Source organism: Entelurus aequoreus, linkage group LG02 (assembly GCF_033978785.1).
Source record: "Entelurus aequoreus isolate RoL-2023_Sb linkage group LG02, RoL_Eaeq_v1.1, whole genome shotgun sequence".
Lineage (NCBI taxonomy): Eukaryota > Metazoa > Chordata > Actinopteri > Syngnathiformes > Syngnathidae > Entelurus > Entelurus aequoreus.
The window spans coordinates 45,393,241-45,420,809 of NC_084732.1; the positions used below are offsets into that span (position 1 = coordinate 45,393,241).

Below are 27,569 nucleotides of genomic sequence, written 5' to 3' on the forward strand. Positions count from 1 at the left end.
TATTCTCTTCAACACGTTTAATAAAGGACCAGCAAACCGATGCTTGTTGCGATGGAAAACAAACTGACATGTTTTACATTTTATTTTTCATAAATCAAGGACAAGACAAACGAGGAGCATCAGAACCGTGAAAATCTACTAGCAGAAAACAAACTGCTAAAAAGGCAGAAAACAGAGCTCATCATCGGATTAAAGAAACAATTCAAGCTGATTGATGTTCTCAAAAGACAAAAGGTGAGTTTCTCTACTCTGGCAAAAAAAAGCTTAAAAGTTGAGTGTGGTATATTGGTGTGCAGATGCATCTGGAAGCTGCCAAGCTGCTGTCCTTCACAGAGGAGGAGTTCATGAAAGCCTTGGATTGGGGAAAGACCTAAATACTTGTGGACTGTTTCCATTTTGGTGTAATACGCTGGCCTCATAATAAAGGAGTGTGTGACACTGCAATAGTCTTATATGTTTTAGTTGGCAGCATCTCTAAACCGCCATCTTTTTCAGCCTTCTAGACTGCCCAACACATTTTACATATTTACTTATTTCTTTTGTCTATTTTAGTAAAAACAGAATGAAAACAATTTGATAATAACTTTAATAATAACTATTCGTATAAGATATTTTGGTCCCCCACATAAAAAATGTTGTTTTAAAGATTCTGCAACATTCCGAGGATACTGGAATTAAGAATTGCTAGTTGAATAATGCTTGTTTTAAAGCTAAAATACTTATTTCTATCTGAAAAGTCTTGCTAATTTCTATACAAATATTAATTTAGAATGTCTTATCAAGTGAAATTATCTGTCCATGCAGCTAGTTAATTTCACAAGGTTTTAGTATTTTTTTCCCCTAAAATGTAGTCTTTTTAATGTTGTATTTTTAAAGCTCTTTTTTGCAGTATGTCCTGATCAATAAATCTCATCATTACAAAATGTTTTTTGACTGGCACTAGATTATTTTTAACAATATTTTTATTACTGTGGCTGTATAGATTGCAATTGCACGACAATTCTAGCTTTCCTGTAGGATGGCATCAGGTAATACATGTGTACCCTGAGTTGGTCATGAAAGGATTGCCATCATTCAGCCATAAGAAGTTTGTAACGTCTGAAACTTAAAATAAAAGCTTCAAAAATCAATCATTTTCTGAGTTATCTGCCTGACGTATCTTGAAGTTATTTCTGAATTCTTCATCGAAGTGCTGCAGGTCGTCTTCACGAAGCAAACCCTGGAAGTAGACACATTCATGGTTGTTACTTGTTTCTAATATCTGCCTTAAATAATACTGTATTATTAGGGATGTAACAATATCAACATCTCATGGTACGATATTATCAAAGTATTAATGCCACGGTACGATACAATGACTTAAAAATGCCATTGTGTGTAAAATGAAGTGGCAGAGATGTTTAGAATAAACACACCTACTGTAAATGAACACAAACATTAAAATGTTCTAATTATATTATTACTACTAACATGTACTTTAAGTGCCAATGTATGTTTATTTAACTTTTTAAAATAAATTAAAATTAATGTTTGGCACAGCCGACCTGGAACAGGAGGGGATAGAAAGAGAAAAAAAGGAAGACGGGGGGAAATTGCAGGGAGAAAAGGGGGATAAGACCGAGACAACAAAAACAACCACAACAGAACAGCATCAACAAATATGATATGTACAAATATGTTACGAAAGGTGAGAGCAAAGAAGCAGTTAGTGAATTATATGTTAAAAACACAGAAATGACAATGAACATTATTGCACTACAATAGAAATAGCACTATTGAAAATGAATTATAACAATTACCTCTAATGTCATCAATACAACTGTTTCAAATGCAACAATACATATATGTAATAATATCTTGAATTACAAAAGAAGGCAGATAAATGGAGGGGAAGAAAGAGAAGCGAACCGTATTAACCTTGTAGATTGTTATAGTACCATTAGGTTAAGCTTTGTCGGTGTGCCGTGTTTTAGCCAGTTTCCCCTTGGGGAATATTGTTGATATATGTTTGATATAACATGATTATATGCATATGTGCTTGTATATGTAGGGTATGTGTATATGTATGTTTGCACAGGGATTGTGCGTGTGGATGTATGTACCGTGAGTGTGAATGTATGTACTGTATTTGTGTATGTATGTGGGAGCGTATGGTACTTACCTATGTATGTAGGTAAGTACCAATGTGTGCACGTATGTATGTATGAATGAATGTACATATGTATAATTGTGTGTATGTGAGTATGTATATATTATGTATATATTTGTCTCTCAGTGTGTGCAGGATCCAAAGTACGGCCCCAGCCACCCAGAGAGCAAGGGATCACCGGCCCCACGCAGCCAGGCCTGCCAGCAACAGGACCCCCAGAGTCGGGCCCAATGTGCCGCCTGGTAGGGCCAGCAGCAGGCCATAGACAGACGCGCCCAGCAGAGGACAAGGCACGGGATAAGCAGGGGACAGCCAGCCCCCAAGTCAGTGAGAGACCACACCCTACGAGGGCAGAAAGACGGGACGCCTTGCCCCGAGGGGCCAAGAGACCACCCGCAGCCGGATGGGAAGACAGGCCCCGCCCAAACAGAAACACGGCCCCCACGAGAACACCCCCAACGTCACAGCATTATTGTGAAGATGTTGAAACCGTAAAACCGCAGTATCCACAATACCATTACATCCCTAGTTGTAATACAAGACTCATACCTTCGGGAAGTGTCCAAGAAGTTTTGTAGCGTGACGTTTGAGAAGTCGTTGCCTCTCATCTTCTATGACCTGTCTGCAGAACTCCTGCCTCTCCTGCTCCTTCGCGGCCTCTTTGGCCTTCAGTTCCTACAATTTACAGATAGACATTTTAACAAATGTCACATATTTCATTACAGGAGTTGGCAATGTTGTAGACATGTTCTGCATCATACTAAGAGCTTGAATATTTATCAATATTAGAAACAGCTCCCAGTTTGATATATTGTAGTTACTACAAGTACAATAATAAACATATTGGTAAGTAAAAGCGCATTTGCGACATCATGTGAAGACAAAAGACCCCTCCTACCTTGTCGGTCTCCAGCTGTTGCCGTCTGTCCTCTATCAGTTTCTCCACCTCACGCCTGTGCTCCAGTTGCCTCATGCGTCGTTTTTTGGCGTTCATCTGCTCTATGCGGTCGTCCTCCGCAAACTTATCCATCATCGTTTTGCGGAACTCCTCTTCTTCCTCTTTTTCTGCCAGTCGACGCATCTCCTTCATAGCCATTTGTTCCTGGCAGGTCCTCTGCATCATCAGCTTCTGTCTGATATTTTTCTCCATCTCTTCCTGTAATAGCAAACAATATATTGTCAGGTCAAGCCATGGTCGCAGAGTATCATCATACACATGAATGCGTTCCTTCAAAGGAGTGATGAGTAACACTTGCACTTCTTCTTACAGGTGAGGAGTGCAATTTACATCCAAATGACTTTGACAAGTGAAGTGTGACATGCATTTATTTGTTTGCTAACATGGTCTCAGGTGAATGAAGCTCAAAAAATGACAGTTGTTGTCTCTTAATGTTAGTATGCAAACACAACACAGTAGGTGTCTTGGCTTGTCCACCAATATAATAGACCCTGCTATTAACGTGCTGCTCCTCAGTGTTCCTTGTTAAGCATGTCCGAAAGAAATGAACCATATCAAGTATTTGTTTAAGCATCATGATTTAAATCCATTATCTTAGAGTACTGTATATAATCTGATATGATGATCCCTTTTAATGTAGAATGTACCTGTCACAAAATGCTATGACTACAGTAAATTAAAACTTTGTTCAAAAGTTTTTGGATGTCTAAGTAATTAGACTGTAAAAGTATGTTTAAAGACACAGATTCATCACATTGATTATTCTTACAATTTCTTGCCTCCTGTACGTCTCTTCTTGTTCCTCTAAACAAAGCTCCTCGCGGACTCTCTCCATCTCTTCACGCTGTTGGTTCTCCTCTTTAATTTGCTCTGCAAGCTGGAGGAAAGTACACAGGAATGTGTTGTGTGAATTCCACGGCAGAGAGAGTGAGACATGTGGACATGAATGCCAACCGTGTCTCTCAGATGTTGTAATGCTTCTTCTCGCTCTCTGATCTTGGCCATCCTGTCCTCTGCCGACTTCTGCTGATTGTTGGCAAACTCCTTGATGCGTCTGTTCTCCTCCTCCATCCTTTCTTTCTCCAAGCGCCGCCACTCAGCCTGCTGCCTCTGGAACTCCTCGATGTGCTGCTGGGTGGCTCGCACCCTCTCCAGTTTCATCTGTTGCTGCCTGCAACAGATGACACATACTTTGCACACACTCCTGTTTTTAATGTGTCTTATCTGTCTCCTGTTGAAACTACAATAGATTACTGAACGGTAGGCGATAGATAAAGTATTGTAATGTCTTTATATTAAAGGCCTACTGAAACCCACTACTACCGACCACGCAGTCTGATAGTTTATATATCAATGATGAAATCTTAACATTGCAACACATGCCCATACGGCCGGGTTAATTTATAAAGTGCAATTTTAAATTTCCAGCTAAACTTCCGGTTGAAAACGTCTATGTATGATGACGTATGCGCGTGACGTCAATCGTTGAAACGTAAGTATTCGGACACATTGTACCCAATACAAAAAGCTCGGTTTTCATCACAAAATTCCACAGTATTCTGGACATCTGTGTTGGTGAATCTTTTGCAATTTGTTTAATGAACAATGAAGACTGCAAAGAAGAAAGCTGTAGGTGGGATCGGTGTATTAGCGGCTGGCTGCAGCAACACAACCAGGAGGACTTTGACTTGGATAGCAGACGCGCTATCCGACGCTAGCCGCCGACCGCATCTATGATCGGGTGAAGTCCTTCGTCGCTCTGTCGATCGCTAGAACGCAGGTGAGCACGGGTGTTGATGAGCAGATGAGGGCTGGTTGGTGTAGGTGGATAGCTAATGTTTTTAGCATAGCTCTGTGAGGTCCCGTTGCTAAGTTAGCTTCAATGGCGTCATTAGCAACAGCATTGTTAAGCTTCGCCAGGCTGGAAAGCATAAACCGTGTAGTTACATGTCCATGGTTTAATAGTATTGTTGATTTTCTGTCTATCCTTCCAGTCAGGGGTTTATTTCTTTTGTTTCTATATGCAGTTAAGCACGATGCTATCACGTTAGCTCCGTAGCTAATGTGCTTCGCTGATGTATTGTCGTGGAGATAAAAGTCACTGTGAATGTCCATTTCGCGTTCTCGACTCTCATTTTCAAGAGGATATAGTATCCGAGGTGGTTTAAAATACAAATCCGTGATCCACAATAGAAAAAGGAGAGTGTGTGGAATCCAATGAGCCAGCTTGTACCTAAGTTACGGTCAGAGCGAAAAAAGATACGTCCTGCACTGCACTCTAGTCCTTCACTCTCACGTTCCTCATCCGCGAATCTTTCATCCTGGCTCAAATTAATGGGGTAATTGTTGCTTTCTCGGTCCGAATCGCTCTCGCTGCTGGTTTAAACAATGGGGAAATGTGAGGAGCCTTTCAACCTGTGACGTCACGCTACTTCCGGTACAGGCAAGGCTTTTTTTATCAGCGGCCAAAAGTTGCGAACTTTATCGTCGATGTTCTCTACTAAATCCTTTCAGCAAAAATATGTCAATATCGCGAAATGATCAAGTATGACACGTAGAATGGATCTGCTATCCCCGTTTAAATAAAAAATAATAATTTCAGTAGGCCTTTAACCCACCTATTTAACCTAAAGTAGCACAGGTATTCAGATTTTTAGCCTGAAGCTTGTTCTTTATTTGCCTCAGCATATTGTGAAATGAAATTAGTCAGTATTGATGTGATATATTATTAGATATTGCACTATTTAGCTTTGTGTTATAAAACATAAAGCTAAGACATTAGATATTTAATAATGTACAAAATTAATCAAATTGGCCCTTGCATCCTTCAAGTTTTCTTATAATTGCATAATTGACTACTTTCACTAAAATGTGATGTTTTTTGGGCTGCAAAGGTTTGCATATTGGCTCACATTTATAAATACAATTTCCACCCAGGACACATTTTGAAATGCATTACATAAAACACAGATACCATTTATCTCATTATGTAAATCATAACTTATTAACAACAATTCATGAGAACTTTATTGTTTATTTATTTTGTTTATTTATCTAACACGGTCTTTCTTGAATTCAGTAACGTTTTTTTTAACCTTTATTAAAGTGCTGACATTGGCAAAATTAATCGGCCCAGTGTTCAGTTATTTTGCAGCCATGAAAAAAAGCCAGAGACTGAGTCACTAATATGTGGGATTCTTTGTTTTGGTACTCAATCCCATGCAATTATATGTGGGCAAACGGACTAGTTTGTTCCGCCAGTGTTTGGCTGTACGATAACGGTATACGAAAACTGGAGCAAACTTTGTTAAAAAATATTTCTTGAAAACCGAATCATACGTAAAGTGTGAGGCATACAAAAACCAAGATACCACTGAGTTTCAGCATACATGCTGCTCCTTCTAATTAAACCTGCACAGGTTAGATTTTAATCAAAAATGTTTTATTTGTATCTATTTTACATATACATTATGATATATCATTGTATTTCAGTAAGGGATGTGCCAATCGATCAGTATCGGATGATTTTCTCGAAAAGGTATGTGATCGCCATTGCCAATTAATGCCTTTTAATGTCGATCACAAATGCTGATCCCCAATATTGTATTTATTTTTAGTCCCGTGGCTGACAAATATTAGTAATGTCTCTCCATACACAGTGGGGAAGCACTTCCCCTGTGATAATAAATAATCACCTGCATTATGGAAAATAAACTGCATTTCTTAAAATGGTATGTATCATTATTACGTAACACTATCACTGGAGGACGAGGCGAAACATGTTCCACACCAAGAGCAAGCCAGGATCAGGAATTCTAATAGATAAGCTTGCTTGAAAAAACACAAAAAAATAAGTGCTTGTTAAAGGCCTACTGAAACCCACTACTACCGACCACGCAGTCTGATAGTTTATATATCAATGATGAAATCTTAACATTGCAACACATGCCAATATGGCCAGGTTAACTTATAGAGTGCAATTTTAAATTTCCCGCGAAATATCCGGCTGAAAACGTCTCGGTATGACGACGTATGCGCGTGACGTCACGGATTGAGCGGAAGTATTGGGACACCATTGTGTCCCAATACAAACAGCTCTGTTTTCATCGCAAAATTCCACAGTATTCTGGACATCTGTGTTGGTGAATCTTTTGCAATTTGTTTAATGGACAATGAAGACAGCAAAGAAGAAAGCTGTAGGTGGGATCGGTGTATTAGCGGCTGGCTGCAGCAACACAACCAGGAGGACTTTGAGTTGGATAGCAGACGCGCTACCATGAGTACGCAGCTTTCTTCCAAACATTTGATCGCTTGCCCGTCCGTGCGTGCCGCTATGTGCATGTCACGTACGTAACTTTGGGGAAATATATGTGCTGTATGAACTTTACGGAGGTGAACGGTACTTTGGGCTGTGGGATTGAGTGTGTTGTGCGGGTGTTTGAGTTGTATTGGTGGGTTATATGGACGGGAGGGGGGAGGTGTTTGTTATGCGCGATTAATTTGTGGCATATTAAATACAAGCCTGGTTGTGTTGTGGCTAATAGAGTATATATATGTCTTGTGTTTATTTACTGTTTTAGTCATTCCCAGCTGAATATCAGGTCCCACCCGCCTCTCACAGCATCTTCCCTATCTGAATCGCTTCCACTGCCCTCTAATCCTTCACTTTCACTTTCCTCATCCATGAATCTTTCATCCTCGCTCAAATTAATGGGGTAATCGTCGCTTTCTCGGTGCGAATCGCTCTCGCTGCTGGTGGCCATGGTTGAAAACAATGTGCAGATGTGAGGAGCTCTTCAACCTGTGACGTCACGCTACTTCCGGTACAGGCAAGGCTTTTTTTATCATCGACCAAAAGTTGCGAACTTTATCGTCGATGTTCTCTACTAAATCCTTTCAGCAAAAATATGGCAATATCGCGAAATGATCAAGTATGACACATAGAATGGACCTGCTATCCCCGTTTAAATAAGAAAATCTCATTTCAGTAGGCCTTTAAGTTTAAGAAGTGTCGATGGAACTACGTTACAACCGGAAGTAAGACGATATTAACAGGAAATTAACAGTGACATAATAAGATTTAGAGAGAAGATAATATAATAACACCTGTTGATGTGTCAGCATGGTGTCAATACCGAAGGTATTATAAGTATATGATCCATAATAGTGATGAGATCAATGTTTTTATTTTCCCATAATATTTTTTTTTTTTAATGTTTACAAATTCTGAGAATAAATCTCTAGACAAAGGAGGGATTTTAGGCCAAAAAGTTTCTCAATGAGTATTAGATAGTAGTTTTTGATTTTGTTTAGTTATTGTGTACTATTGACCTTGTTTTGATCAAGGAACTAGTTTCAATATAGTGCTGATATTGTCAAATTGCCAATAGCACTCACAGTAAATACATTGAAAGATTTAATACATGCCATCGGAATCCGCCCGTCTTACTCATGGATAATCGGAATCGGCAGCATTAATCCATGATCCCTAATTTCAGTATAATTTTTCTCCATGATTGGTTGTTGGTACACCATTTTCACACCTATTTCTGTAATCAAGTATGGTTCTCTGTCTGACAAAGTGGAATAATTAAGACCGCTCTAATGAAAAGTATTATGAGTGCAAAAGAACTCACATTTGATCCTCTTGGTAAATCTTGCGGACTATCTCATCCACCATGAGCTTCTCCTTTAAGAAGTCCTCATACGCCACTTGTCTCTTACGCTCTCGCTCCACGAGCTGTAGGCTCAGCTCTCGCTGATATTCAAGCTGCTCCTCCAGTTTTTTCTGCTCCATATTCTGCTCTTCGATGGCTGCCTGCTCACGGTCGTTCTGCATTTTGCTGTCAAGTTCCGCATTTTCGCGCTGAAGTTTAAGGAGACGAGACATGGACAAGTGACTAAATGCAATTCAAGAGGCCACGTGAGAAATGTAGGAGCAAGGAAAGTCACCATTGTCTCAGTCTTTATAGCTTCCTGCTCTGCCATCTGTGCAGCTCGCTCCTTGTTCACGTAAGCCAGTTTCAACTTGGACTCTAATTCTCGTAGCTCAATGCTGAAAGTTGTTTGAAGAGATTATTTAAAAGTGTATAATGACGACTGCAAATTGCATGAAGAGAGCAAACCTGTTATCTCTAATGTACTGCCTCATCTTTTCTTCTCTTTGCCTCTCTTGGTTGATACGGGCCAGCTCTTTGGCGAGTCTTTCCTCTTGTTCAAGTTGCTTTGTTCTTAATATTCTCTCAGTATGGGCCTGCAACAAAGACAAACCACAGGATGTTAGACTTTGATAAGACCTTCCCTGGAGTTCTTCCTTCTTCAGTTGCAGATCTTGGTTGGCTTTCTAACAATGTATCGATAATTGCTTTATTGTGATACCATCGTTGTTGTGGAAAATACCAAGACCAACACAAAAACCGACAGCGGGTCAGAGTTGAGTCTATTGAGTCCATTTAAGAGAATATAATCAGAATCAGAATCAGAATAGTTTTATTGCCATTGTTTGAGAACAGGTTCACAAACTAGGAATTTTTCTTGGTGCAAACGTGCGACATAAAACACATATAACACATATTTGGTAATAAAAAGAGCTGTGACTGAACTATCAGATAGACTTAGAAGGGATTCAAGGAATTCAAGGAGCTACTGTTAGGAGTTATTGTTCATTAGCCTGATGGCCGAGGGGAAAAAACTGTTCAGGTGGCGGGAGGTGTGGGTCTGAATGGAGCGTAGTCTCCTGCCTGAGGGGAGAGGGGAGAATAGTGTGTGTCCAGGGTGAGAAGAGTCAGCTGTGATCCGACCCACACGCCTCCTGGTCCTGGAGGAGAACAAGTCCTGGAGGGATGGGAGCTTGCAGCCAATCACCTTCTCAGCAGCACGTACGATGCGCTGCAGTCTATTCTTATCCTGGACTGTGGCGCCGGGGAACCACACTGTGATGGAGGAGGTCAGGATGGACTCTATGATGGCTGAGTAAAACTGCACCAGCATCTCGGTCGGCACCTTAAGTTTCCTCAGCTGCCGCAGGAAGTACATCCTCTGCTGGGCCTTCTTGATGAGTGAGCTGATGGTCAGCTCCCACTTGAGTTCCTGGGTGATGGTGGTAAGATATACTTTCTGTCAAAAAGTGATGACGTCATATAAATTTAATCCGAAAAAATAATACAAAAAAACTTTGTCGAACCTGGGGTGTGGAAAACTAGGAGCATATAAACATGCGTGCATGTTTGTGGATTTTATCAACGGTGTCTGAGCATTCTACTACTCTGATAGTAGCTAGAAAAGCTATACTATAAGTAATTCATAATATCAATGACATGACTATTGTATTTTATGCTAGTAAAATTATATATATGCGTCTTAAAGAAAAACATTGATTAAGACAAAATTAAGATATGCCTAACTTGTCGGTTATGCTTTTAAAGGGAGTTCTGATTAAGTTTACGTAGGTAATGGTAGGACAACGTATACAAAGTGTTTAAAGATAGCTACATACGCTGCTAGTTTGATAAAACATTAAAATCATATTCTAGTCTAAAAAAAAAAGAACATACCTTAGTTACAATGTACAAAAATTTTGTAAATGAATATGCAAATAATATATTGTTGTTCAAATATTTATAGTATGACATCTATTTTATTATAAAATGTAGCGAAAAAACTAATTGGGATATAAATCATATTTTTGTTATATGTCGTTTTATTTGCAGTATTGTTAAAACGAGTGTTGAAAAAATAATACATATTCTATTGTTGGTCAAATGTATGTGTGTCGTGTTTAAAAAGAGGACAATGTTTAGAAGCAAATAAAAGCTTATCTCTAAAGTAACTTATTTACTTGTTTATTACACTTTTAAAATTATTTCTGATGTATATGCATACAAGTAGGTAGATACTGTAGATAGTTTATAGTAGTTAAAATAGGAAGAGGAACTTTTCCTGTCATGAATAGATGTACAAGCACCCTAGAATTATTCATTTATTCAATAATGAAATGTAGGAAACACTCAGCTCTTAGGCATATAGTATATTGATACCAAAGAATAATAATAATAACATACAATTGTAAAACACATTTGCATAGTCTGAAATAAGAAACATCTTAAACTGTCCAAATGTATGTACGTGCAAATAAAGTTTGTAATATTGTTGTTTTGGGAAAACATTAAAACCATGAAGATACTGAAAATAGTGAATGAATGAATGACAACGTACATTAATCACATACAGTATGTGCATGCACATAGATTGTTTGGAGTAGTTAAAAGTACAAGTCAAATTATATAACTTATCCATGATGTGTATGAATGCACAAATGTGCAAAGTGTACAGGTCAGTGTAATTAAGATAATTCAACTAGGAAAATATGACATAAAAATATACTTTACAAGTGTATAAAAAGTATTTAAACACAGCTAAATACATGGCTAGTTTGATAAACCATTATAATTATACTAACATCAATACATTATACCTCAATGTGAAAACACTTACTGTTGATTACCTTTAAAAATAGACTTTCGTGTGCACATGAATATGTTGCTATAAGGAGTTTAATGCTGTCTTGTGGTGTCTGTTTTATACCATAAGGAGAACATAGCCCTGGACTATAGCAGTAGTACAATTACTTGCTTACTCTGAAGAGGCTGGATGAGCTAGTGACATGGGCACGGATGAAGATAAAACCCTCAAAGTCACGAAGCCTCTCCTTGCGCAAAGGCACCAGGAGCGACAAAACCATCTTTGTTGCAGGAGGTGAGCAAATCCCTCTACTGGTCAACCAGTCCATCCAAAGCCTGGGGAGGCAGTACAATGCGGACCTGTCGGACAAGCACGCAGGCAAGGCAGCACGGAAACAACTCTCAGAAGGCCTAGCGAGTATTAACAAGAGCCAGCTCCCCGGAAAGTACAAGTTGTGGTGCTACAACTTCACACTGTACCAAAGGGTTATGTGGCCACTGAAGATTTGTGAGATTCCATCCTCAACAGCCAACGGGTTGGACAGACTAGCCAACTCCTACATCCGAAAGTGGCTGGGCCTACCGCGTTGCTTCTCAGACACTGGCTTATTTGGGGAAACTTCGCTGCATCTGCCGATCCAGTCCATCACCCTGGGCTATAAGCAAGAGAAGGCCAGACTGGTTCTTGAGCTGGAAGAATCTTCAGATCCTACAGTGAGGAATGCATGTGTACCTACCCGAACAGGCCGGAAGTGGCAAGCAGGGCCAGAGGTCGCCAAGGCCATTGGCAGGCTCCAACACCAGGAGATAGTCGGCAGGGTGCAAGTGGGGAGAGCGGGGCTTGGCTGGGGTGATTCTCCACGCCTCTGGTCCAAGGCCACAAAGAGGGAACGCAGAGCCATGGTTGTGGAGGAGGTCTCAAGGGCAAACCAGGAGCAATATACTATCAAGGCCGTGTCTCAAGGTCGCCAAGGAAGATGGACCACTTGGGAAGGTACCATCAGCAGACCCATCAGCTGGGCCGACCTATGGAAGATGCCACAAGCCAGACTCAGCTTCCTACTCAGGGCAACTTATGACACCTTGCCATGCCCCAGAAACCTCCACCAGTGGTTCGGCCAGGAGGAGAGCTGTCCCCTGTGTGGTGCTCCCAACGCCAGCCTGCAGCACTTGCTATCAGGCTGCAAGATCGCGCTGACACAGGGTCGCTACAGATGGCGGCATGATCAAGTCCTGAGGAAACTGGCCGAAGTCCTGGAGAGCAGTAGACAAGAGGCCAACAGCCAGCCCATAGCCAAGAAACTTCCTGTCATGTTTGTGAGGCCAGGGGAAGGCAAAGGAGACACCAGCCGACGAGGCCCCCGCAGTTTCCTCTCTCTGGCAAGGGACTGGAGTATGAGGGCTGACATCGGCAAACAGCTCCAGTTCCCCCGTGAAATCACCACCACTTCACTCCGCCCAGACATCGTGCTGTGGTCTGCTGTTACCAAGGCTGCCATACTGATTGAGCTCACCATCCCCTGGGAGGAGGGAATTCAGGCAGCCTACGAGCGCAAAGCAGCCAAGTATGCAGATCTGGCTGCTGAGTGCAGAGAGGCAGGTTGGTCCACTACCATCTACCCTGTGGAAGTAGGCTGTCGGGGCTTCGTCGGTACATCAACTATAAAGCTGCTCCGAGATGTGGGAACGACTGGGGCAAAGCTCCAAAGGGAAACTAAGGCCCTTGCTGAGGAAGCAGAAAAGGGAAGCTTCTGGTTGTGGCTGAGGAGGAGGGATAAGTACTGGGGGTCAAGGCAATAAGATGGGTCAGCTGCAGGGGGTGGCAGGGAGACGTCCCTGCCACCGCTCCGCCACCAGGAGGCGTTCCGGGGTTAAAGAGAGCGAAACTCCAATGAGCGGTGGTCCCCGGCTGATGACCCTGCACCTGACCCAAGGCGCTGTAGGAGGCGCGTCAGGCATACTTGCCCAGCAGAAACAACACCATATCTGTACAATCAATCTGATTTCTGGGTAACCAGTGACTACTGCGAAAGGCCAGTTGACATCCAGGAAAGACTGGAAGACTTCCAGGAAAGTCTGGATGACAGCAGGAAAGTCTGTACTGGGAGTGGGCGGCTAGTTACCCAACCCACTAGTCTCCTAGCCAGGAGACACCCAACCTATAACTACGAAAACGAATAAGAAAAAACAACCCGAAGGCCCTCCGAGAGGCGGGGTGGAAGATGGGCCTAACAGGACTGACTATTCGGAAACGACTGGAACGGACATCGACAACGAGATAAGGACCTTCCGATTGTGCAGGTGTGGATGGGGGAAAGTGACCACATACAGGGGCTTACGGATCCATCAGGGGAGGAACAGAAAGGAGAGCGAGAGAAAAGGCATACAACATCCTTGCACTGCTCTGGCAGATAAGACAAGCAGGACCCCCAGCCGGGCAGAGAACCACAGAGCCGAGGGTCCAAACATTGTTGATATGCGGTTGGTAGAGGAAGAACCCCCTGAGCGGAGCAGTGGCCCCCTGGCATGTGAGCATGCTGAAAATAGACCTGCCAGCCCCCCAGTCACCCAGCAAACAGAAAAGAGGGAACCAGGAAGAAAGTGCACCATCAAGTGGCCTAGAGCAAGTGATGTGAAGACATGGCAGAAACTGGACTCAGACCTCAGTCTAGTGCTGGAGCACTCGCTACGTGGTAAAGTGGACAAGAAACTCAACCTTCTTGGGGACATCCTGTACGAGGAGTGCAAAGCTAGATTCGGTAGCCTCACCAAGAAGCAGCACAATCTACCCCCAAGAAAGGGCAGGAGGGAGGCTGAGATTGACGCCCTGGTGCAAGATCCGCGCCAGCTCCGCAGGAGATGGAGGAAAGCATCGGCAGAGGAGAAAGAAGGCCTGAAGGTGTTATGGGATGAGGTGAGACAGAAGCTGGGCAGCATGCGAAGAGCAGAACGTATTCGCAGACGCAGGAAAAGAAAGGAGAAAGAAAGAGCTAGCTTCATGAGGAATCCTTTCAAGCACGCCCGTCAGCTTCTGGAGGAGAAAAGAAGCGGGAAACTGGAAGCCACCAAGGAGGAGCTTGAGCAGTACATCAGGGGCCAATACAGCGACCCAAAGAGGAATGATCCGTTAGGTTCACCAGGATACGTCCCTCTTCCACCTCCTCTAACCACGCAGTTTGACGGCTGCCCTCCTCGACTGAGCGAGGTAAGAGCAGTCGTCAAGAAAGCGAGGTCAGCATCAGCTCCTGGGCCTAACGGAATCCCCTACAAGCTATACAAGAACTGCCCCCAAGTGCTGAAATGCTTGTGGAAGCTAATGAGCACAGCATGGAAGAATTTACTCATCCCGTCGGAGTGGCAGAGAGCTGTGGCAGTGTTTATTCCGAAGGAACAGGAGTCCCATAACATCAGTCAATTCAGGAGTATTGCTCTGTTGAATGTCGAGGGAAAGATCTTCTTTGCAGTCATGGCCAAGAGACTAACCTCTTACCTCACAAAGAATGGCTATATTGACACCAGCTGCCAGAAAGCAGGAGTACCAGGTTTTCCAGGATGCGTGGAGCATTCTTCAATGATTTGGGCACAGATCCAGAGGGCCAAGCAGGAGAAGAGCGACCTCCACGTGGTGTGGCTTGACCTTGCCAACGCTTATGGTTCTGTCCCGCACAAACTCATCCAGTTTGCATTGGAGTTCTTCCACGTCCCTGTTTCCATCATCAACCTGGTAAGCAGCTACTTCAGGGACTTCCAGATGTGTTTTAGCCTCCAGGATTTTACAACAGGTTGGCAGCGTCTGGAAGTAGGCATCGCCATGGGGTGTTCCATCTCCCCAGTCCTCTTTGTCGCAGCTTTTGAAATCATCCTCCGCGGAGCCCGCCAGACTGTAGGAGGAATGAGGCTGCAGACAGGGCAGAGGCTTCCACCACTCCGAAGCTACATGGACGATGTCACTGTGGTGCTGCAAACAGCCCCATGCACGAGAAGATGTCTGAAGAGGCTGGATGAGCTAGTGACATGGGCACGGATGAAGATAAAACCCTCAAAGTCACGAAGCCTCTCCTTGCGCAAAGGCACCAGGAGCGACAAAACCATCTTTGTTGCAGGAGGTGAGCAAATCCCTCTACTGGTCAACCAGTCCATCCAAAGCCTGGGGAGGCAGTACAATGCGGACCTGTCGGATAAGCACGCAGGCAAGGCAGCACGGAAACAACTCTCAGAAGGCCTAGCGAGTATTAACAAGAGCCAGCTCCCCGGAAAGTACAAGTTGTGGTGCTACAACTTCACACTGTACCAAAGGGTTATGTGGCCACTGAAGATTTGTGAGATTCCATCCTCAACAGCCAACGGGTTGGACAGACTAGCCAACTCCTACATCCGAAAGTGGCTGGGCCTACCGCGTTGCTTCTCAGACACTGGCTTATTTGGGGAAACTTCGCTGCATCTGCCGATCCAGTCCATCACCCTGGGCTATAAGCAAGAGAAGGCCAGACTGGTTCTTGAGCTGGAAGAATCTTCAGATCCTACAGTGAGGAATGCATGTGTACCTACCCGAACAGGCCGGAAGTGGCAAGCAGGGCCAGAGGTCGCCAAGGCCATTGGCAGGCTCCAACACCAGGAGATAGTCGGCAGGGTGCAAGTGGGGAGAGCGGGGCTTGGCTGGGGTGATTCTCCACGCCTCTGGTCCAAGGCCACAAAGAGGGAACGCAGAGCCATGGTTGTGGAGGAGGTCTCAAGGGCAAACCAGGAGCAATATACTATCAAGGCCGTGTCTCAAGGTCGCCAAGGAAGATGGACCACTTGGGAAGGTACCATCAGCAGACCCATCAGCTGGGCCGACCTATGGAAGATGCCACAAGCCAGACTCAGCTTCCTACTCAGGGCAACTTATGACACCTTGCCATGCCCCAGAAACCTCCACCAGTGGTTCGGCCAGGAGGAGAGCTGTCCCCTGTGTGGTGCTCCCAACGCCAGCCTGCAGCACTTGCTATCAGGCTGCAAGATCGCGCTGACACAGGGTCGCTACAGATGGCGGCATGATCAAGTCCTGAGGAAACTGGCCGAAGTCCTGGAGAGCAGTAGACAAGAGGCCAACAGCCAGCCCATAGCCAAGCAACTTCCTGTCATGTTTGTGAGGCCAGGGGAAGGCAAAGGAGACACCAGCCGACGAGGCCCCCGCAGTTTCCTCTCTCTGGCAAGGGACTGGAATATGAGGGCTGACATCGGCAAACAGCTCCAGTTCCCCCGTGAAATCACCACCACTTCACTCCGCCCAGACATCGTGCTGTGGTCTGCTGTTACCAAGGCTGCCATACTGATTGAGCTCACCATCCCCTGGGAGGAGGGAATTTCAGGCAGCCTACGAGCGCAAAGCAGCCAAGTATGCAGATCTGGCTGCTGAGTGCAGAGAGGCAGGTTGGTCCACTACCATCTACCCTGTGGAAGTAGGCTGTCGGGGCTTCGTCGGTACATCAACTATAAAGCTGCTCCGAGATGTGGGAACGACTGGGGCAAAGCTCCAAAGGGAAACTAAGGCCCTTGCTGAGGAAGCAGAAAAGGGAAGCTTCTGGTTGTGGCTGAGGAGGAGGGATAAGTACTGGGGGTCAAGGCAATAAGATGGGTCAGCTGCAGGGGGTGGCAGTGAGACGTCCCTGCCACCGCTCCGCCACCAGGAGGCGTTCCGGGGTTAAAGAGAGCGAAACTCCAATGAGCGGTGGTCCCCGGCTGATGACCCTGCACCTGACCCAAGGCGCTGTAGGAGGCGCGTCAGGCATACTTGCCCAGCAGAAACAACACCATATCTGTACAATCAATCTTAGCAATATATATTTTATTACAATGATTACGCGGTATATGAAGAGGTTGTTGAATCATCAATGTTCCTACAAGAAGTAGTAGAACTCACCTAAAAATGATGGATCTGAACAAAAGCAAATATACAAAAGTAAATGCATTGTAAAACTTTAGCGTTATTGTTTTAGACATTGTTTTATCCAAACAACATCTAGTTGTTTATATGTTAGCCTTTTTAAGAAATACAATTGGAAATCAGTTGAAAATGTTGAAAGCAATGACTAGAAATATGTATGCATGTGAAATTCAGCCAATATTAATCAGTAAGGTATGTACACACAAATAATGTAGTTAAAGAGTAACACAATGATTTACCTTAACCTAGCCTTAATGAATAGATATACAAGTGCAGTGGGGTTGTGGGAAACATTCTGCTCTTAAACATGTAAAATATTGCTACCAAAAAATAATAAAATCCTAAAATGTTTATCATTTTGAATAGGTTTTGAAAAACAAACTTGCTAAAACACCGACAAACCGAGTAGTGAATGAAAAAGGAACAGAAAAAGCAATTTAAAAGAATAATTGGTGAACAGGTATGGGTCTGGTTTAACATAACTTTAATGAATAGATGTACAAATGCAGTAGGAGTACCCTGCTTTTCCATGATGTGTACTAATGCACAAATGTGTACAATTGTAATACAAATGATTAAACTAGGAAAAATTAGATACAAATATAGTTTGCATTATTATTGTTGCGAAGACGTCACCTTGTATTTCCGTCTGTTTTGAAAAACAGCCGTTCTAAAAATACTAACACACAAGAAACTATTATCTGCTTGTGAAGAACATGCAAACAAGGTTAGATTTCGGAAAAAGCAATGATAAAAGCATGGGGATGGATGGTACTCTAAAAGCACCAAAAAAGTCACACTACATTTAAACATTGTAAAATCAAGAAGCAAAAGTTGAGTTGCTGCTATTCTTTTAATTAAATTTTGTTACATTGTTGTACAATGACAATAAAAGCTACACTTATAATACAACTTAAATCCACAATACGTATATTAAACATGTGAACATTACAAAAAGAAGAAAACTATCAAAATTCCTACAATGTAGTGACAGGCAATTAAAAACATTGTGTTAATTTTTTTTTTTAAAATATGTATATTAAAACATTAACGGTATTTATACAAATCATGGATCAAAACTAATCCAAACAATAAACTTAATATATTTTCCTGAAAATCTTACAATGATAAAAAGTAGACATTTAAAGTTTAAAAAGTAGTATGGGAAGATTTGAAAAACTTTGGCATTATTAGCTTTAAACATTTACCATTCCTATGAAACTAATTGTTCATCTTTTTTAACAGCAATAATTGGCCTAAAACCTAAATGTAACCATGCAATCAACAACATGACTTTAGTATTATTTTTAGTATTGTTAAAACTATTGTTGCATAGTATATTTTAATGTTGGTAAAAAATATATAATCTGTTATTTAAAATCGAAATATATTTTAGAAACAAAGACTTATTTCTAACTTCCTTAGTTTATGATATAAAGTAAGATTAAATGGAGCATAATAAAACAGATAGTGTTAGAACATTTTCTTGAAAATAGTGGACAGTGTTAGGGTTAGGTAGAAACTGAAGGAATGTTGCGATGTCATTGTATGATCAGTTGTCTCAGCGTCATCCAACGATGGGGAGTTTGGTTACAGTCAATAATGAAGGATGTGACTGTTCCGATTCCTACGACACAGCAAATTTTAAATTTTAAAAGGGATTAATATTAAACACACATTGTTTCATTTACAAAGCTCTCAAACGTACCGGTGTTGAAGCGACAATCAATGGTTAGAAATGTTTAATCCAATTCGTTGTCGGTTGATTTTGCAAAATAATGACATTTTATTTAACTAACTGGATTAAACATATATTAAATATACTTTGTGTCATTTACAATGCTCTTAAACTTACCAGTGTTGCTGGAGTTACAACTCTTGGTCCTGTGACAATTGAAGGTTGGTCCCGCCACACTTAGAACGCTCAGACACCGTTGATAATATCCACAAACACGCACGCATGTTTATATGACTGCTTCTATTTTTCTTTCATTGTTATCTCAATCAACAGCTGTCAAGATCGGTTTTAGACTGCAATAGGCAGGAGGGTGGGGACCCCTACATCCCCCATTGTAGAGCTTTGATAACAGGTCATTGTTATCTCAATTCACCGAAAATTTGATAAAAGAGGCAGGGAGGGGCACCCCCCAAATTTCCTGTAAAAAAAAGCCCTTACTAAGGATACGAGACCCCCCTTCAAGTCTACACACAGTGACTATAGTTGCAATAAATTCAAATTAAATATAGTAAATATATAGATTATTGTTTTCACATCTTTCGAAGACCTGTCAAATTAAATATATTAAATATATATAAATCATATCTTATCAAATCATAGCCAGATGCCAGACGGCGGGACATATACACCGGAAGTCAGGGGATGGGAGTTTAGTCTTTTTGCATAATTTTTTCGGGTTAAATTTACTCACTTTTTGACAGAAAATATATCCTATATTCTCTCATTTATACCTTAGGACATGGATGTCAAACTAATTTTTACTGAGGGCCACATCACAGTTATGGCTTTTAACGGTGTTTAATATAAGAAAATAAATGTATAAGGATTTGCCTCATGATATCATTACACGATTGACTATGCATTTGATGTTTTGTATTTTTTACGTAAAAAGGTAAAATAAAATGTAATTGTTTTATGGGAAAAATTGTAGTTTAGTGACCAGAATTTTACTGTAAAATTAAAGGTGTTTTTACAGCACATTACTGTTAATGGAAAAACAGTACCAGTGGCAATAGATCTGCCAGAATTTTTAACTTAAAAAAACTGGCTTACTATTTTTTCGTTTATAGTATACACCTTCAAAACAGCAAGTGTAGATTATACAATAACAACTTGAGTTTGACATCTGAAAAAGACAGATTATCTGATATTTGAGAAGTTGAGTTTTCTGTATGCAAACCAATAAGTATGACTTAAGTTTTTCTTTCCACAACACACACACGCACACACACGCACGACATGGAGAAATGCAGCTAACAAGAAACCCACTGGAAAATTATCCCAAAGGTAGGACAAGTTAGCAAATAAAACAGAAGTAATTCTGAATCTGATTCAAAGGTGCCCACAAAAGGGATGTGTGGTCAGTGTAGGCAGGTAAGGCATTAATGTGTTATGGATTTTTTGTATGATTGCAATCATTTTCTGTGTGGAAAGCTGCAGGGGATAAGAGTGTGTCTTACTGGCTGGCCTACTTTTCACAGTATGTACATTGACACAATTAATGGGATTAAAAGCTTCATGTAAACACAATTTGGAATAATCTGACCCGGTCACACATGTTAGGATCAACATTTCCTTACGATGTAAACACTTCTCCCGAAGTTTAGGTCAAAATTATCCTTACTGGGCATGTCTGTGATGTAAGCTACACCTTAGTGGTGGAGGGGGGGCTAATTGTAATAGGCTCGAAATTAAGCGATTGTCTTGCTGCTGCCCCCCTCCCCCATCATTTTTTTCGGGGTCCACGTCCCCAGTAACATTCTAATCCAAAATATGATCAGATTATTTCTTGTGCTGAGCGATCATAAAACAGCTGCAAAAGACGCACTGGCTAAGGCTCGCAGTAATCCAGCCTCCTGGTGGTAGAGAATGCACCCCCGCCGTAGAATGCACCCCCTGACGGGAGTGTTATATCAACTAAAGCCTACACTTAAACTTTCCACGTGCAAGATTGAATCTATTTAAAAAAGTTATTTCATAAGAAGCCAAAAAGTGCAAAAACCATAATGTTCGTGTTGGAGGAGTTGTGAATGACTGCAGGGCTCCAACATTAGGTACACCTGCAGACTGCAGCACGGATTTCATATTTCATTCATTCACAACTCCTCCAACACCAACATTATTGTTTTTGCACTTTTTGGTTTCTTATTAAACAACTTTTGTAACCTATTTTTATGGGCTTTCCTCTTTGTGATGTTAAGTTCCTGTTATACGCTGTTATACAGTATATGCCTTGAGCTCTTATTTTGAAGGCGCTAAGAGCGGAAGTGATGACATGTTGGAGTGGAGCTGAGGTTTTTGAAATAAGGTAAATAAAGTGGTCCTCGTGTAAACTGGAGCCTCCGTGTTTGTTATTTTGTAGTTTCATACAGTATAGGCGACATTTATAAACCATCGGTTACACTTTTTTAAATAGATTCAATCTTGCATGTGGAAAGTTTAAGTGAGGGCTTTAGTTGATAAAACACTCCCGTCAGGGGATCCATTCTACGGTGGGAGTGCATTAATCCAGCACAACAGCGGCGCATGGACTTCATTTATAAGCAAAGGTAAGACCATAATAACATATTTTATTTATTAAATGTGCTTTTGTGTGTACTACAGTTTGTATGTGTAAAGTTAAAGTTAAGTTAAAGTACCAATGATTGTCACACACACTAGGTGTAATGATATCTGTCCTCTGCATTTGACCCATCCCCTTGTTCACCCCCTGGGAGGTGAGGGGAGCAGTGGGCAGCAGCAGCGCCGCGCCCGGGAATAATTTTTGGTGATTTAAAGGCCTACTGAAACCCACTACTACCGACCACGCAGTCTGATAGTTTATATATCAATGATGAAATCTTAACATTGCAACACATGCCAATACGGCCGGGTTAACTTATAAAGTGCAATTTTAAATTTCCCGCTAAACTTCCGGTTGAAAACTCCTTTGGATGATGACGTATGCGCGTGACGTAGCCAGTGAAACAGAGGTATGGATCGCCCATTGAAGCCAATACAAAATAGCTCTGTTTTCAACTCATTATTCCACAGTATTCTGGACATCTGTGTTGGTGAATCTGTTGCAATTTGTTAATTGCATTATGGAGAAAGAAGCTGAGCAAGCAAAGAAGAAAGTTGTCGGTGCGAAGCGGAGTATTTGGCGAGGGAAGTCAGCAACACAACACAGCCGGTGTTTCATTGTTTACATTCCCGAAAGATGCAGTCAAGATCGAAGAACTCGGACAACAGAGACTCTTACCAGGAGGACTTTGACTTCGATACACAGACGCCTGTAGAGAACTGGGACAACACAGACTCTTACCAGGATTACTTTGATTTGGATACACAGACGCAGACGCGGTACCGTGAGTACGCAGCTGCGCTTCCAAACATTTAATCGCTTGCCCGTACGTGCGTGTCACGTACGTAACTTTGGGTAAATATATAAGCTTTATGAACCTTGGGTTAGGTGAACGGTCCTTTGGGCTGAGTGATTGTGTGTGTTGTGCAGGTGTTTGAATTGTATTGGCGGGTTATATGGACGGGAGCTAGGAGCTAGCATAACAAACACCTAGGTGTTTTAATGCGGGATTAATTTGTGGCATATTAAATATAAGCCTGGTTGTGTTGTGGCTAATAGAGTATATATATGTCTTGTGTTTATTTACTGTTGTAGTCATTCCCAGCTGAATATCAGGTCCCACCCGCGCGCTTCCAAACATTTGATCGCTTGCCCGTACGTGCATGTCATGTACGTAACTTTGGGTAAATATATACGCTCTATGAACCTTGGGTTAGGTAAAAGGGTCCTTTGGGTTGGTTGTGTTGTGGCTAATAGAGTATATATATGTCTTGTGTTTATTTACTGTTGTAGTCATTCCCAGCTGAATATCAGGTCCCACCCGCCTCTCACAGCATCTTCCCTATCTGAATCGCTTCCACTCCCCACTAGTCCTTCACTTGCACTTTCCTCATCCACAAATCTTTCATCCTCGCTCAAATTAATGGGGAAATCGTCGCTTTCTCGGTCCGAATCGCTCTCACTTCTGGCCGCCATCACTGTAAACAATTGGGAACTTTGCGGAAATGTTCAACTGACTACGTCACGCTACTTCCGGTAGGGGCAAGGCTTTTTTTTGTCAGATACCAAAAGTTGAGATCTTTATCGTCGTTGTTCTCTACTAAATCCTTTCAGCAAAAATATGGCAATATCGCGAAATGATCAAGTATGACACATAGAATAGATCTGCTATCCCCGTTTAAAAAAAATAAATTCATTTCAGTAGGCCTTTAACCCCCAATTCCAACCCTTGATGCTGAGTGCCAAGCAGGGAATAATGCTGGTATGAGCTTTTAAACATAACCCGTTAACTGCTGCCAATCAAATGGTGAATAAGATACTCTTTAGGGTTCATATGTTTGTAAATCTGACTGTGATGAAGTCAGTGCCTCACCAGCCATGAACCTCACCGCACGTCACTGTTACACACATACAGTTGTTGACAAAATACACTGTACATTATATACCTGCAGCTAACTAAATTATGGAAATGTATAATATAGTTCATATAGCAATATGGTCTCACTGCACAGCAGGCCAGCAGTTAGCCGAGTCCGCAATCCATGTTGAGGCACAACGCAGTGACGTGCCTCAACTGGTTGGAGATCACCGCAAGTCTCTTCTCAGTATTTGAACGGCAAATGTGAAAATTCAGCGATTTTGAATAAAAAATTATCTAAAACTGGTGAAGTTAAATGGAAAATAACTTTATAGTATAATCACTGGATACATATAACAATCCATCCATCCATTTTCTACCGCTTGTCCCTTTTGGGGTCGCGGGGGGTCGCTGGAGCCTATCTCAGCTACAATCGGGCAGAAGGCGGGGTACACCCTGGACAAGTCGCCACCTCATCACAGGGCACATATAACAATTAACTTTTTTTTTTTTCTTTTTACATTTTTTTTCTTTCCATGATGGCACGTGAGGCCCCGCCTCACCTGCCTCTAGTGACTGCACGTCACTGATGATGATAGTATATATCTGTATCATGAATCAATTTAAGTGGACCCCGACTTAAACAAGTTGAAAAACTTATTCGGGTGTTGCCATTTAGTGGTCAATTGTACGGAATATGTACTGCACTGTGCAACCTACTAATAAAAGTGGCAATCAATCCAAAAAAAAGTACATTTGCCAACGCACCTGTATCATGACGCTCTCTATCTCCCTCTCTTTCTGCTCCTCCTGCACCTGTCGTAGGAACCTCTTACTGTCGACGTTCTCCTCCTCCTTCATGGCGGCCACCATCTGCCTGTCCCGGTCCACTCGCGAGGCCTCCAGCTGCTTGTGTTCTTCTTGGGCGCGTCGGTGTGCCACCATCTTGTACTGCTGACTCCTGCTCAGGTTGTGATTCAGACACTGCGGGGAGACAACATGATTATATACTCATCACTTTTAAGTCCGCTACCTATTTACAAAGCGCTTTTACCGTTTTTGCAGCGTTGTCCGGCTTGTTCAAGCCTAACTTCTTACTGATAATTATTTTGCCTCGATTCATTTTTACACGTTTTTATGTACACTCAACTTTATATCTACATACACCGCGATTTTGAACACAACTCTTCTGCCCTTTCTTTTCACCGCGCTAAAATACCGTGTCAGTAAAGAGCTTTGAAGTCCTTTAAAGCGTGTTGACGACGTTTGGCAAATGTTTTTGAGTCTTTGTTTCCATGGGAACCGCCGAAGGCGCTTTGCCACCAGACCACGCGATCAGCACGCAATGCATCATGGGAAGTAGCGGCACCGCGCCGCACGTCAAATAAATGAAAAAGGAGTGAGCCAAGTTTATCTACCGCGACTGTAAAATGTCACGTAGAAAAGGAAAGAAGTGCTAATGGACCTGGCTGAAGAAAAAGCAGTCGGCACAATACTAAACAAAAAGGCTAAGTCACGTTCCATAGAAAACATCAATGTGGCTCCTCTTTTGGAAGATCTCTTATTGCTATATTTATAGCACACTTTTTTGAAAAGCATCTTCTGGTACTGTAACTTTTGATTTATTGGATTGTAAGTTTGTATTTTAAGTTTTGTAATTTTTGCTGCCGTTGTAGGCAGGGGTGTAGCACCAAATTCTGGGCCCCCGTTGTAACTGCTGACAAAAGCAACATGTATATTTCTTATATAATTTCATAGTTGGTGAGAATAAATAAATACAGTGCATAAATATAAGTTCATATTGCACACATAATGTGATTAAAAAGGTATTCCCTTGGGTTAATTCATGCAAGTCTATGTTAACTTTATTTTTTGTTACAAACCTTGGGAATATTTTTTTTGTTTCCGGTTTGGTCACAATGTTGGGGGCGCATTAATATGTGACGGAATGAAGGAAACAGCACGAGACAAGAAGTGTTTGACGGAGAAGTCGTTAATGGAGTCCATCCATCCATCCATTTCCATTTCTACCGCTTGTCCCTTTTGGGGTCGCGGGGGGTGCTGGAGCCTATCTCAGCTGCATTCGGGCGAAAGGCGGGGTACATCCTGGACAAGTCGCCATCTCATAACAGGGCCAACACAGATAGACAGACAACAGTCACACTCACGTTCACACACTGGGGTCAATTGTAGTGTTGTCAATCAACCTATCCCCAGGTGCATGTTTTTGGCGGTGGGAGGAAGCCGGAGTACCCGGAGGCAGGGGTGCCGCTAGGGATTTTGGGCCCCATGAAAAGAATCTTTACAGGGCCCCCAACACAGCGGCAACATTATAATTTCATCATCATTAGGGGCCTCTCTGGGCCCCCCTCCATCATGTGCCCCTAGAATCCGTCTCCTTTACCCCCCCTGTTCGGCGCCCCTGCCCGGAGGGAACCCACGCAGTCGCGGATTGAAAATAAACTTTATTCCCTTGGAGTTTATGAGGCCAATGAGGTATGATTCTTTCTGATATGTATGTGAAATCAATGTTTTATTTTCTTGGATGTCAGACTAATTGTAAGTTCTGTTTGCTGATTTTATTAGTTCTGACAGCATTATATTTGGCATGGTTGGTAACATGAAGAAGGCGTGGCTAAAATAAAATGTCTGTGAGCAAAACAAACGATCCATCCAATCAATCCACTTTATTTATATAGCACATTTACACAACAAGAATGTTTCCAAAGTGCTGCACAGCCATGTTGAAAACAATATTAAAAACAATATTAAAAGCAATATTATGCTACACCAATGACTGAATAAAAACAAAAAATAAATGAAAAGAAAACCAATATAAAAAATAAATATGATTAAAAAAGATTTTAAAAGGTAAAACCAATTAAAACAGTAAAATAGACATCAACATTTACAAAAAAAAACACAGAGGACAACAGAGGACAGAAGACCACACAACTCACGTAGTGTTAAAAGCCAAATAATAAAAGTGGGTCTTAAGACAAGACTTAAAACACTCCACTGTGGAAGCAGTTTGAACATGGAGGGGCAGAGTGTTCCAGAGCTTAGGGCCGACCACAGAGAAGGCCCTGTCTCCCCTGGTTTTAAGTCTCGTCCTGGGCACCACGAGCTGGAGCTGGCTCTCGGACCTCAGAGCGCGCGCAGTAGTGTACATTTGGATGAAGTCTGAGATATACTGAGGTGCCAGTCCATGTAAAGCTTTAAAAACAAACAGCAAGGTTTTAAAATCAATTCTAAAATGAACAGGGAGCCAGTGCAAACTCTGAAGAATTGGGGTTATATGCTCTCGTTTCCTGGCCCCTGTTAAAAGTCGTGCTGCCGCGTTCTGGACTAACTGCAACCTGGAGAGAGCTTTTTGGCTAATGCCAGTATAAAGTGCATTGCAGTAGTCCAGGTGACTTGAAATAAAAGCATGCACGACCCGTTCAAAAAGGTTAAAAGATAAAAATGGTTTTACCTTTACTAAAAGACGAAGATGATAAAAACACGATTTTAAAACGCCATTGACTTGTTTGTCAAATTTAAAATCGCTGTCTATAGTGATGCCAAGGCTGGTGACTTTGGGACGCACATAATTTTGCAATGGTCCCAAGTCAGTGAGGGCCGGACCAAAAACTGAAATTTCCGTTTTTCCCTCATTCATTACTAAAAAATTCTGGGCTAACCAAGCCTTGACATCGCATAGACAGTTGAGAAGGGGTGTCAAGGGGCCGTTGCCTTTTGAAATTGGCATATAAATTTGGCAGTCATCTGCATAAAAGTGATAGAACACTCCATTCCATGTCTCTTAAAAATCTCTCCAAGAGGGAGAATGTATAATGAAAACAGGATGGGGCCTAAAATAGATCCCTGGGGGACACCACAGTAAAGCGGAGCAGAAGAAGAGGTGGCGTCCCCCAG

At 42.1% G+C, this 27,569-nt stretch overlaps 2 protein-coding genes across 5 annotated transcripts in view; one reads left to right on the forward strand and one right to left on the reverse strand.

Annotated features, from left to right (window-relative positions):
* The window catches only part of tex9 (testis expressed 9), a 65,463-nt gene extending 62,490 nt beyond the window's left edge, over window positions 1-2,973 (forward strand). Inside the window, exons 12-13 of one of the 4 annotated variants that reach the window (XM_062027599.1) lie at window positions 100-234; window positions 297-1,097. In XM_062027599.1, the coding sequence (XP_061883583.1) occupies window positions 100-234; window positions 297-374 (213 nt within the window). In that variant the 3' untranslated portion in view covers window positions 375-1,097. Of the gene's footprint in view, window positions 1-99; window positions 235-296; window positions 1,098-2,275 lie in introns of those variants that run through there. The other 3 variants (XM_062027622.1, XM_062027615.1, XM_062027607.1) reach the window with 3 other exon arrangements.
* mns1 (meiosis-specific nuclear structural 1) lies at window positions 22-25,005 on the reverse strand. Its single transcript, XM_062027588.1, has 10 exons — window positions 24,706-25,005; window positions 24,420-24,635; window positions 9,233-9,360; window positions 9,060-9,162; window positions 8,744-8,973; window positions 4,062-4,278; window positions 3,877-3,984; window positions 3,048-3,305; window positions 2,699-2,824; window positions 22-1,219 (listed from the first exon to the last, which is right to left on the reverse strand). Exons 1-10 carry the CDS (start codon window positions 24,772-24,774, stop codon window positions 1,127-1,129), a joined length of 1,548 nt encoding a protein of 515 aa, XP_061883572.1. The 5' UTR covers window positions 24,775-25,005; the 3' UTR covers window positions 22-1,126.
* Between the last annotated feature and the right edge of the window lie 2,564 nt (window positions 25,006-27,569).